Below are 14,092 nucleotides of genomic sequence, written 5' to 3'. Positions count from 1 at the left end.
TCAAAAACCAAATATAATAGCAACTGTGTTTTAATTAAGTTGCACAAATTTACATAACTGTTTTGTAGTTTCTGCAGTGCTCGTGCTAGATGAGAATCCTGGCTCTGCGACTGCATGTGTGTAACAGGCTAACATCATTCAAATAACATGAGAGCGAAAATACGATGACCCCTAGATGAAGCACAATCAATCTATTCTTAGGGAAATATATGAAAATATAAAACACATATCATGTAATCCCCAAATAGTTGGAGTCGAATTAATCAGGTAAGTAAATGAGGATGGCATATTACATTTGCGTCTAGAAAGATAACAATGAAGCGCACACACCGACACGGGCAACAAAAAGGAGTTCAAATAGGAACAGAGATCACTCGAAAAATACCGTGCTACCTATAACCGCAATTGTCACTCAGAACAAAAAAGTCTATTCCTACAAAAAAACGAAAAAGAAAACATAAAAGAGTTAGGCTTCCCGATGCATGGTGTTCTACACTGTTCTTGTGAAATAACCCGCAATGCTAAAGAAACAACTTACTGAATTCGGTGTCTTTTGCCTAATCCTCGTCTGTTCCGAAGTACCTATCTCCAAACTCGCCCATGCCAGGAATGACACGGATATCCTCGTTTAGCCCAAACTCAATCTCAGATGTCACAATCTTAATCCTCGGGAACCTTTTGCAAACTACATGTACTCCCTGAGGAGCCTGATCATGGGAACATACGCAATTTCAGCAAAATTCTGCATAAGATACTGAGAAGGCTGGAGTGTATCGATTTAGATAGTCTAGGCTTTTGTTCAAAAGCATTATTATGTTTTATGTATTTTAAATCTTGAAGTTCGTTCGCATGACACGCCAGTGGACTGACAAAAATTTAATTTAGTCTCCCTACATTTGAACATTTCTCCCTCACATACCAAATGCACCAGATTATAAAACAGAACCTTGGCGATGAAATGAAAGAATTTGAGTTCGGAAAGAGGAGAAGTCCTTGGGGTACCCAAACTTACAGATATGAGGTTAAGGAATATAATATTGGCCTCCTGTACACCCTTCGACAGGAGCAAAGATATAGCCTTAACAGCAGAATTGCCTGGCACAGGATAAGAGGATAAAAAGGGACACATCAGCATGACAATCAACTAGGCAAGGTGGACATACCTGATATCATTCTACAATTAACTTGTTAATGGGGCTTTTTATCAATAAAACAACAATTTTCCAGAGTTTTAAATTGGCCAATGATTAAGTTCACTAAACTTCGTACAGACAGGTGAAGAAAATCAATGCTAGCGGCAATTGGGAACGAAAGAAAATCTTTTTACACAATCAAATCCAGAGTGATTAAAATTAAACGAACTAACCTGTGCCTAGTATTGGATCCAACAGAAGAACATGCCTATCTGATATATCTTTTGGCAAATTGTGATAGATAAGCTGAAAAAAAGAGGAGATTACTCAGAAAATTAACCTATGGGGATAAATCAAAGATACAGCTGATTAACTGCGAACCTGCTGGCCGTTATCTCCTTCTTCCCTGTGGATAAGGATCTTCCCTATTTTGATGCCTTTACAACAAGCCCGCAGTGCATTCTCCATGCTCTCACCACTGGAAGCATTTTAATAATAGATACAACATAAAATCACAAGATACATTTTGGTGATCAAAATTAAGCGCGAGTAAGAGAGACAAAGGAAGTGTGCACACACATATATAGATATGAGAGAGAGAGAGAGAGATCAGGGTTACAAATAACAGGTTGAATAAACTCATTTCCTATTTATTCAAGGCTTAGATGTTTGCAAATTTAAAGGACGAGTGAGCTTCATTAATACATATATATACATTAGACTACCATCAAAGAGACTGTCAAGTTTGAACATGAAGTGTTCCTGCATAGCCCCTGCTACTATGATATGTCAACATGATAGCAGATAACGCTGCAAAAAGGGTTGAAATGATTACCTTCTAATAACTGAAATGCCGCATAATCTTCTAGAGAACTCTACTCCAGTGTATACAGATCCTGCAGTACATAGTAAATACACATAAGTATTTACCCTTCCAAGCAGAATTTAATATGCATAAATTGGCATCATAACATCACAGATAAGACAAGCATCAGAATGAACCAATATTGTTGAGAAAGTAATTCCACACCACATTATAGCAAAAACAAATAAGCAGGACTGCAGGGACAGCATATTCACAACAGAGATTTGATGTCTACTGATGGCTCCTGTAGCCATGATCACAACAATCATCACCAAAGAATATTTTTAGCAACAGTTCAAATTATTTGCGGTATTCTGTCCACTTTGCGATGGATTTCCTAGTCGATAATAGAATTTTCTTTATTGTCGGGTGGGTGGGGGGAGGTTCAGGTGCAACTTTTATGTTTCAACGGCTGACAACCATTGCAGAAAAAAACCTTGCTGCACAACTCAGTTACCCTTCCCCCTAATAGCTCTGCCTAGCATTCCTTTCCCATCAATGCTTTCTTTTTCAATCAATGCTACAACCTCCAATACCACCCTTGCATCACCACTGATCCGACACTGAGCTCATCATCTCTGAACCCATCACTTTCCAAGCCCTCTCATCAGACCCTTCCACCAAGTCCATCCAGGACATGATTCACCTCCTTCAGCACTGCTTCAGCTTTGATGTCCTCTCTGACAACCTCCGCTCTATTGCCTCTTCCCTTTCCTCTCTGTCCCTGCTGTCGCCTGCTTCATCTCCTCCCTTGACCATGCATAGCTCAACTTGTTCCCCCATGTAGCTCTCTTCTCCTCGTCGTCTCAGATCTCCTCCACCACTCCATCAGTCGCCTCTGCTCCTCCACCATCCTCAAAATCGATGATGCCATCCGCCCAACTTGACCAATGCTACTGAGATCCACGGCAAGATCTACCTCCTCTACAACAAGCACTGTCTTGCTAGGATCTTTGATTAGTTACTTATAATCTAGAATTAAGTGTGATTTTTGAGAATAGTAGAACTAATACTAATTAATTCCTTTCTGTCTTCAGCTGTCAACAAGCTCACGTTAACAATATGAGGTCTCTATCCAATTTAGAGTGGTTAAATTGACTATAGAGAGTTGGGCTGGTGGGAAGGCTTAAAAACAACTACCAATCTTCACTGACACTGACAAATAAATGTTAAACGAGAGAATTTATAAGATAATATTCCAATGTGATTTCATTAATTAGACAAGAATGCTAATCAAGTAATGACCGACCGACTAATGTTTTTAAACAATTTGCACATGCCCAACACAATCATGGTCTTGTAATAATGTATGGCACCTACTTACCAGTTGGAGTTATCACCTGCTTTTCCTTAAACGGAAGATGGCCTAGACCATGCTCGACAACCTGTTAAAAGGTAAGCATTAAAATAAGATGAAGTATCAAATAAAATTTATTAAAAAGGAACCTTATATACTAACCAAGCGAATCAGGCGATCAGCATAAAATATGAAGTCATCCCTTGTAGTTTTTGCATCGCGTATTAGAGTATGCATGCCACGTATCTGTAAGAAGTTTTGAAGACACACAGATCAACAAAACATATCAAGTTATAAAAGAGCTTGATATAAAGCAAAAATTTTAGCCTGTACTCAAGCATCTGCAATGTACTGTGAATAAAATTTCAGGTACAATATTCGTACATTCGGTACCTGAAAAGTTGATTGAAAGACATACAGATTTGGATATATTTTACAAAGATCATGTTGACCGAGTTTAGTGTGTATATGCTGCACAATCAAGTCAATTGCTACATGATTGTCTCCACCTCGGGGAATGATAATATCAGCATACTTCTTTGTCGGGAGTATGAAGTCCTCAAAAGCAGGCTTGACAAATTTCGAGTACTGCAAACAAATTGGATAGCATTTACTCGCAAGAACAAGATGCAAAGAAAATTATGCATTTAAAGGCAAGAAGAAATAATCATAAGTTCATAACCATGGCAACTACAAAAAATCCTTCGTTCTGCCAATTTGAAGAAATCGTTTATTTGCCTTTCACTCCTGTGAATTGGCATACGCTAATCAGCAAAAGATTTCCTTCTCTTTTTTCACTACATTCACCATCCAATATTCTTTATTATTCCAAACTCAAGTTCAAGCCAAGTATTTTATCTAACTACCACCTCCAACTTCCATTTTTGTAAGTGATGATGCCTCCTAGATAGAAATCGCTTTACCTTCATTATGTACCTCAAGATACCAAAGATAATTATTCTTCTTAAGCTCAGTCAAACCGCAGATTTTTATCTATGTGATCTTATCCAACTTCACTCATGTTCATTATTCTAAAACAATATTAGAAAATACAAGGGAAATTTTGGGGCGCTATAGATTTAAAAACTTCTGAACCTAAGAGCAGATGTGATGTCTTGCAATCTGCAATTAGCAGAAAAAACTAAATTGTTTAAATGTACGTATAAGTTGTTTATAGAAATTAATATTTAGCATTGCCATTATCATCTTCCAATAACCTAGTTCTTAATGTTAAGTTAACAAAAGTAGAAACCTCCAAAAAACAAAAAAAACTGTATGTAACAACTTGGACCAAGAATAGTCGACTAGTACAAATATATACTCTGATAATTTGGAATATTAACTGATCCAGACATGAGGTTCTGAAGATTTCTTCTATGTCAATATTACATCAAAACTGACCTAGTAGTGGACCCACGAATATACATCACTGTGAATTATAAGAAGGATAAGAAAGAAAAAGTTACTACAGAAAAGAAAAGTTGCTACATCAAACCTGATCCAGCACTGTTTTGATATCTCTACCCCTCTCAGCAGTATCACGCCAAATCCTCCTTGCTAGCCGTACATCAGCATCTGCATATATTAAGTGGCTATAAGTAACAACTTAACAGCAGAGGTCCCAGCAGTAATAGTACAGAAGCAACTGTCTAGGAAAAATATAGAAAAATACATGACCTGAATGCATGTAACATGCACATCCATAAACATTCTTAATTAGACAGCTAGGTATTTTTCTTTCTGAATTACGACAAAGATTGAGAATTTAGTTGAGACAAGAAATATATCCATTATAGTTCTTCAGCAGTAAATAAGAGTAATAATAAGACGTGAATTTCAATATGATCAGCAAATATTTCTCTTATGCAGTAAAAAGCACCAAGGGGAATCTCAGTTATTTAGACGGATTTAGAGATTCATTGTAATTACCCCAGACAAGAAAATGTTTAATAGCTAAAATACACTAGGTAAATGCTGAGAGTTCTTTCGGCTTTATTCACCAAAAGTCAAGGCACCGCATCATGCACCCCAGAAGACCACTAAGCATTAAGTATAGCAATAACACTGCCAAGGTTGCAAACTCATGACATGCAACCACTTTTTACATGACATGGCACACAACATGCGTTAATACTGTGTAATGTTCCAGAGTTCACATGATCGTTATCTATAGCTCTCCAATTCACATGAACAAGAGATTGAGGATACATGGTTAAGATATACATGATTGATATAAATGTATATAATGTATAATATGTTCATAATAGAAGAGGATGAGAGATATGACCTGTATCAACAAAGATCTTCATATTCATTAGTTCGCGAACACGTGGATCATGGAATACTAAAATCCCTTCCAAAATAATGACATCTGAAGGGTTGACCTGAAAAGAATCAAGAAAATTGGGAATTGGTACACTTACATGAGAGAAAAAAATAATAATAATAATAATAATAATAAAAAAACTAGAGGAGTTATAGAAACCATGTTGAATCAAGAGTACATCAAATGTCGAAACTTGAAACAACACCAGTGTTCCTATGACTTATAGCAATAAAACACAGCAAATCAGATTCCAACGACTTCACAGAGCAGTAAGATTAGCAGATCAAGAAATTTCAATTGTACACAATTAAGCATTTCTACATAGAAATTCGAGATGGAAGTATAAATAGGAGGTCAGAATGAAGTAAATTTGAAGCTTTCCATTTTAACTATGTGAGAATATGTAGTATACACAAAGAATACTACAGAAAAATGAAGTGTCTAATGAGACCATACGGACATACAATCATATTGACAATTACATATAAGGCATGTTGGTCTTAGGAAAAACAGGAAGATAGCTGTCATTGCAAGTGCTCTCAAAGCTTCAGGTTCCTCAGAATCTCAATGTGTTATAAAACAATATGAACCACAACTTTAGCAACTTGATTACCTTCCGCGGTGGCAATATACTTTTATGAGTTTTGAAATCATAATTAGGGATGTCAACAGCAATCCCATGCTTCAAGTTCTCCATACACGAAAGCAAGTATTCAGTATCGAAGGCATCTGAAATTACAGAGAGATATTCCCATAAAAAGAGCAAAATCCTTATTACATGAATCAAGTAGAATAAATGAGATGGCATACATTTTTGACTAAAGAGCTACTCAATGTGGTTCTTTTTCTTTTTTTTTTCTTTTTTTTCTCCCTATTTTACACAGGAAACATTCAATTAGATCTTGTGGCCACAGAAGAACAAAGAAAAAAAAAAAATCAGGGTATCAAATGGAGAAATAAGAGTATGACTCTAGCATTTCTATTGGCAATGATTAGATAACTAATTATGACAATGTAAAGATTTATAATCATGTGAACAGGTTTAATTTTCCAGAAAAATAGAATACCTGGGTGATCAAAATTGTATTCATGAACTCGAGCCAATTCCTCTTCTGATAAATCATAGTAAAATGATCTCTGCAATATCATGTGTATACATAGGTCAAGTTAAAATTGCATGAACTGTTGTTTTATTAGTCCTAGCGTGTTAATCAAAAGGAAACAATTTAAGTAAACAGTATCAAAATACATTTTGGCAATAATATGCACTAGTTAATTGGACAAGCCTTTGTAGATAGAAACTCGTGATCACCGTAATTATCCTTGTCACCATCATAACTTTCTCCCAACAATTAGCCCGAGTACACCTCAAAACTAAGAAAGCTCGAAGAAAGAATTCACATATTTCTGACCAACTATCAACCTAACTCAACCCTCTAGAAATTTTGCATGTGATTCTTGCACAGGTAAACTTAAAAAGAAGAGGGATTGTAATAGAGCCCTTTAGCATATAGGTTACCATTGTTACTACCCTTCTTCAAGAGAATTTATTCTCATCTAGAGAATTTCTTCAATGGTGCATACCAATGTGAGATGCTTGTTCTCTCAACAGAATAGCTTATTATTTATTACTGTGAAGACATAGATCCATCTTAATTCTAATGACCACCTGTCCTGTATCCTCTCCGCCACCCACACCACGCCCCCCCAATTGGCCCCCACCCCCCCCCAAGGAAACCAAAAAAGAAAAAGGAAAAAAAAAAATCTCCCTTGCGATCATAAATGAAACAAAAAATAACACTATAACTGATTGTCCAGTGACTACTACAAATGCTATACGAACATGACTTACTCATGACAACTATTTTTGCAGAACAAAGTTGTAAATTGAGAAGAATCACCAGGTTCATATCAATGCTTGTATTACACACTAAAGGCTTGATTAAAACCAGACTCGCTGTTGGGCAGGCCATACTAAAGATTTTAGCCAAGATTACAGCCAGCTGTTGCCTTACCTTACTATCAAAATTCTAGTATAGGTGCTGGAGACTGGAGTACAGCCAAACGCACCTATAAAGCCAATAGGAAAAGTTCTATTGTTAGTGCAGTTAGCTGACGCAATCGTGAAAGCAACGAAGTACTCCTCTGCCATTAAATTTCTAACTCAGATTTTTCCTGTCATCCTCAGTGTTTAATAGAACAGTTATATCGAAAGAAAATATATGTGATCCTTTCTGTTACCAATCAAATAAAAGATGCAAAAGTAGAAAAATTTGCAGCTGACTGAAACTACCTGATTCACAAGGACAACCCGTTGATCACGCAACTGCTCAATTATCATATTGCACACAGGTGCCTTTCCTGAAGCTGCACCACCAGCAACACCTGTAGATAGCACAAAAATAAGTTGCTTCTGAGTCAAACGTAAATTAAGCGATCAAACCAAGGATTTAAGTGTCGTGGCACGTGGTTGTGCCGGAAACTTGCCAGCACGGTATGGCATGGTGCATACCGGGCCATGCCGATGCGTGCCGGTCACAAAAAATTCATGTGTGCCAACACATAATAGCATGAAATATATATTTTCTTTAGCAACAAAATATTCTAACTGTTTATTATATATTTTTATCAAATCTTTTGAACTTTATTGAAAAAATTACTAACTAATTTAAAGAATATAGGGTTTTGAAATGCCGTTGGTACGGGAGTTGTATCGTGCCGATATCTTGTTGGCACGATACGGCATGGTAGATACGAGCCATGCCGATGGGCACTTAAAGCCTTGGATCAAACATTGACCATTTCATGTGAGATAGTCAGCAAAATGAGAAAAGGTTAGAAAAAAAATGTTACCAGTCAAAGCATTAGAAAACCTTGTCCCAGAAAAAGTAAAAAAAAATCATATAGAATACATTATGCTTGAGATTTCATTAAAGCCAAGCAACATGCTAGTATTTGAAAGTTATCATATTACAACTACATTTCCTTTTGGCAAAACCATTAAGCATTTATAAGTGTTGATTTCAAAATCTGAATTGCACGTTTTGTTAATGGCAAAAAGAAAACTAAATCAAATCTTGAAGCAGTACAAGAAGAACCTACAAGCAGACAAGATAGACAGCCTAGATTGAACTTGGGCTTCAAAATGCATCAGGTGCTTTGACTGGCATCGGATAGAAAGAGATTGAGATAGTCTCACTCAAAAAGGTTTTCTTGGACTTCGCATTGGGCTTTCTTAAAGCTAAAAAGCAGAGTGTTTTTATGAAGGATAATTAGAAATAAGTTCTACAGTTGGACAAGGAAGCTCCAAGTCCTCATTAAGTGTGGACTTGTTGTTAGCGTTACCAAAGGCTCGCCCCAAGCTCGCTTTAGTAAAACGTACACAAGAAATATCTTCAACACAATGCAATTCACCTACCATATGAGGACGAAAACAAATTAAATCTCCCAGAAAAGCAGCATTAGTGACATATCCATCTGCAAATTTATTATTCGCTATGAGGTGATTTGATATCTCCTACCCATAATAACAAAGTTTGAAATCAAAATTCTCCTTTTCTCAAGCAAGAAAGGAGATCAGCACTTACATTACATAAATCAGTTACCAATTAAAAGTAACAACTCATCAGTGAGAACAACAAAAGGAAACTGTCTTATACAGGTTACTAACCTATTACAAATGGTTCTTTGTGGCCATTCTCTGTTGTTGAAGTTGTCGGATGCTCCTCCTTACAATCTTTAGACTCTGCCCCATCTAAATGAAGTCCTGAAAAATGAACTTCTGTAGAAGTCTCCAGCAAATCATCAACCGATTTGGAACCCATACAAAGTGGTTGATCTATGAAAACAAAAGGTTAAAAAAAAGAGAAGAATAAGTATCTAGTAAAGAAATGAATTGATTAGCTATCCAACTAATTTTATATAAATATATATGTCATTCGCACTGTTGTTCCAAGCAAAGCATGACCCAGATTACTTTTACAGCTTTTACCACATTCCTAGAAATTGAAGTACTGCATCACCGTGTTGTGCCGCATACCACAACATATGCTGTTCCAGATAATGTTGGTGCCAAATGTCTAGAAATATAGAATCACAAACTAAAAAGTTGTTCTTTTGATATTTTCCATAAAAGCTACATTTGTTATTGATTCCATATAGCTTAAATTCTTACAATCGTCATCACAATTAAATGTTAAACAAGCACACTGTCCATGTGCACATTGTATACCACTTAGACAAAGAAAAATGAGGTATATAGAAAATTCAAGAGGACTATCAACACTCTGAATTTAAAAATAAAAAAGAGAAAGAAAAACAACAACAACAACAACAGAAACCTAAATGCATCTCATATTTCTAGAGCGCTAACAGGTTGAAACCAATTTCCACCACTCCTGCACCTGATTCAATTCCAATCTTCACAAGCGTAAACGCAATTATAAGTCAGTCACTCCATCCTACGCTACGGATTTCCACCGCAAAAACAGATTAAAACCAAATTCCTTCACTCCTACGTCGGATCCCAGGCAATGTGCGTGTTTAATTCAAATATCCACAACTGTAAACACAATTTCGATTCAATCACACCCCAATCGGGGGATTGATCACCAAATCGAGCAGTTTTTTGACTTAATCTGATCCAAATGAGGGCTCACTCCATTCCACGCCACGAATCCTTTACATACCCAGCTAGAACATGAAGAGAACAAGGGGGTTTAGGGAGGTACCAGTATGGCGACGCCGATCTCCTCCTCCTCTTCCTCCGGCGCCGGCGATGTCGGCTGCGGCTGCGGCGGCGGCAGCTGAGACACAAAGACAGAGAGAGAGAGAAGCGGGTACTCTTCGCGATGCGATCGGATCGATGGGGCGATCGGAGGTGAAACCCTAATCGGAAGCAGGGGAGAGCTCCCGAGGGTTTCTTCTCCGGAGACGAGATGAGCGACGGAGAAAAAGAGAAATAGTCTACGCACAATCAAGTAGCGGGGTAGGGGAGATGCTCTATATACAGATGAAAATTTATCGACACCCCCTCAAGAATATATTATTTTGTAATCAGTACTCCGAGTCTTCTATTCTAATTCCTATTTGAATCTTTTATAATTTAAACTATTCAAATTATCCACCGCGAAAGTTTTATTAAATTTACTAATATTATCAACTATTACCTACCAAATATTCTAATTCTCTTGGTTAATTAATAATAAACTCGATACAATCCATACTTTCATTAACTAAACCCCTCAATTTGAAAAGATAAAATTTAAAACTATTAAGAAAAAAAATGCTGAGGGGACCATTTCAAAGTGTACTATAGTTGAGGGTGGTATCCACACATTTTCACCTCGTGGAAAGAATCTCGAGGGGTCGGCGCTGTTGAGTCCGACGCAGTACGTTGAAAGCGAGACGGGTCGTATTATCGTATATATGCATCCGTCCGCATAGAAAAGTTGTATGCAACACACACCGTGAGTTTCGCTGAGATTCTGCAAACCATAATTCCTCTGCTACTTAAGTAGAGGAAAAATTCCCTGCACCTGGTGTACAGTTACATCAAATAGACCACAACATTAAAACCAACCACTAATTCTTTGAGCTTTTTATAAGTAGTTAAGTACTTTATTTATTTTCATAAAAGATAGAAAAATATTCTATTTATTTTTATAAAAACATTATATTATGCAGATCGATCATGAATATTCAATTCAATTATAACAAAATTTCTACAGTCCCGTCACAAATATAATAATATATGCCTATATACATTTGCTGTAATTTTTTTAAAATCTAACTATATTAGATATTCCTCAGTACTAAATGAGTTGAATATATAAAAAAAAATTATAAATATTTTTAATTTCTAATTGCTTATAAACAATCTCTTTATTTAAGCAGTATTTGTAGGATTAAAAATTTGGAAAAACTTCAAAAATCCCTCCTGTGATTTCGCACTTTTTCATTTTAGTACCCTATGATTTAAAGTGTATCAAGTTAGTACCCTATGGTTTCTCACTTTATCACTTTAGTACCCTATGGTTTAAAGTGTATCAAATTAGTACTCTGTGATTTTATTTTTATATCAAGTTAGTACCCTGTAATTTTATTTTTGTATCAAGTTAGTATTCTGTGGTTTTTAAACCACAGCAGGGTACTAACTTGATACAAAAATAAAACCACAGAATACTAACTTGATACACTTTAAACCACAGGATACTAAAGTGATAAAGTGCGAAACACATGGTACTAACTTGATACACTTTAAATCACAGAATATTAAAATAAAAAAATGCAAAATCACAAGGTATTATTTGATACAATTTAAATCATCAAGTACTAAAGTGAAAAAAAAAAGTGAAACCACAATATGGATATTTAAAATTTTTCCTTAAAATTTTGAGCCTACGATACCGATCATCAAAAATTAGGTACGGTGCATGAGACGTAGTGATACATTGGGTTCGATAGCAACTCCAGTACGGAATCACGTGTCCAATAGTGAGGACTGTGAGACTTCAGGGACGAAGTGTATTGTGGGTCCCACAGCTGCGAGTGGTTGGTACGTAAATCCAGTGTATGAGTCATTGCCGACGTGGCACTTTATACGGACAAATATTTAAACAATATTTTATTTTGAAACAAAATATAAATGGCTAATATTCTGTGGGTAGCAACTGCGACCTGGATAAAATTAATTGACCACTTACCTTTCAAAAGTCGTGCGTTTGATTATTCCAAAGAGTTAATTACATACAGATTTCCGCAAATATAGTGAATTACAGATACATTCTAGTAAAGTTCAACTTTCAGATACTATCCCTACAAAAGTCGTAATATTTTCAGATACAGTCCTGTCGTTAGGATCCGTTGATGAAATTTAGTTAACCACAGTTAAAACACTTAATCATAATTAATTAATAAGATGAATTTATAATTTTACCCATTTTTCTCTTCCTCTTCCTTTGTTGCTTGTCGGAGTGGTGGTCGTCGTCGTAGCTGGCGAGGGAGGAGATGCGGCGGGCGATCGCGGCGGAAAAGGAGGATCGGGTGGTGCTCCTCGTAGGAGATTAGCACCAACCTCGCCATCCATGGCGACACCTCCAGCCAAGGTAAGTGCGACGGCGGTCGGATAACGACCTCCGCTGCCGCCTTCTTCTTCTTCTTCTCCTCCTCCTCATTTTCTCCTCTCCCTTTTTCTTTGTCGTCATCGTTGATGATCCGATCGTCATGCCCTTGTGGGCTGTCCTCACGAGCGCTTTCGACAGCATCGGCCGTACCTTCGCCTTCCACCTCGCCGCTGCGGGCCTCAGCCTTGTCCTCGTCGGGCGCAACTTCGACAAGCTCCGCGAAGTCACCAACCGCTCCCACAGCCTAAAAAGAAAATTGAAGAGAAAGAGGAATAGGGCAAAAATTAAGAGGGCATTTCTACAAACATATACCAACTGGAGCTTTTAGAGGAACATATTTGTGATGACAAAAATATCATTTAACAAATCTACTGTTAAAAAATAAACAGTTTTTAACGGATTCTAACCAGAGGAACATATCTGAAAACATTAAGACTTTTGTACGGATAAATCTGAAAGTTAAACTTTGCAGGGATACATTTGCAGATCACCATGTTTGCGGGGACGTGGATGCAATTATCTCATTCAAAAAAGTATTTATGCTCGCTTAGTTAAAAAGAAAAGTAATTTTTAAAAAATATTTTTATAAAAAATTTAATATTTATTTTAATAATAATTTTTTAAAAAAATAAAAATTATTGTTTTATAAAATCTGAAAAAAAAAACTAGTTTTTTTATATCAAATAGGCGAAAAATTGATAAATGAAATTTTCATAAATATTTTTTCACAAGTGACCTAATAATTGGTAGCTAGATGTCTGGATTTTCGAAACAGTGTAAAAAAATTGTATTGCAGAAAAAAATCTATGTAAAATATTTTGGGAAAACTTCAAAAAAAAACCCAATGTGGTTTTACATTTTTTTCATTTTAGTACCATGTGGTTTAAAGTGTATCAAGTTAGTACCCTGTGGTTTCTTATTTTATCACTTTAGTACCCTGTGGTTTAAAGTGTATCAAGTTAGTACTCTGTTGTTTTATTTTTATATCAAGTTAGTATCATGTGGTTTTATTTTTGTATCAAGTTAGTACCATGTGGTTTTTAAACCACAGGGTAATTAAAGTGATAAAGTGCGAAACCACAGGGTATTAAAGTGATAAAGTGCGAAACCACAGGGTACTAATTTGATACACTTTAAACCACAGAGTACTAAAATGAAAAAGTGCAAAACTACAGGGTACTAACTTGATATACTTTAAATCACATAATACTAAAGTGAGAAAAAGTGAAACCACAAGGGGGGGTATTTGAAGTTTTTCCAAATATTTTTTATGGTTAAACATATAAAATTATGTAAAAAATATTTTTTCTTAAAATCAGACAAAATTAAAAAAAATACTTTTTTCTA

The 14,092-nt window shown here is 36.1% G+C and overlaps 1 protein-coding gene across 1 annotated transcript; it reads right to left on the bottom strand.

Annotated features, from left to right (window-relative positions):
• On the bottom strand, positions 177–10,605 carry LOC109710886 (uridine kinase-like protein 3). Its single transcript, XM_020233682.1, has 16 exons — positions 10,352–10,605; positions 9,292–9,459; positions 7,915–8,006; positions 6,689–6,758; positions 6,235–6,350; positions 5,583–5,679; positions 4,791–4,870; positions 3,689–3,883; positions 3,458–3,541; positions 3,323–3,383; positions 1,969–2,029; positions 1,515–1,611; positions 1,367–1,439; positions 1,013–1,095; positions 539–707; positions 177–433 (listed from the first exon to the last, which is right to left on the bottom strand). The coding sequence occupies exons 2-15, from the start codon at positions 9,443–9,445 to the stop codon at positions 558–560; spliced, it is 1,413 nt and encodes a 470-aa protein (XP_020089271.1). The 5' UTR covers positions 9,446–9,459; positions 10,352–10,605; the 3' UTR covers positions 177–433; positions 539–557.

The sequence above is a fragment of the Ananas comosus genome, linkage group 1 (genome assembly GCF_001540865.1).
Source record: "Ananas comosus cultivar F153 linkage group 1, ASM154086v1, whole genome shotgun sequence".
Lineage (NCBI taxonomy): Eukaryota > Viridiplantae > Streptophyta > Magnoliopsida > Poales > Bromeliaceae > Ananas > Ananas comosus.
Note: the sequence above shows the minus strand (reverse complement) of the source record. Positions and strands in the feature narration are given on the sequence as shown.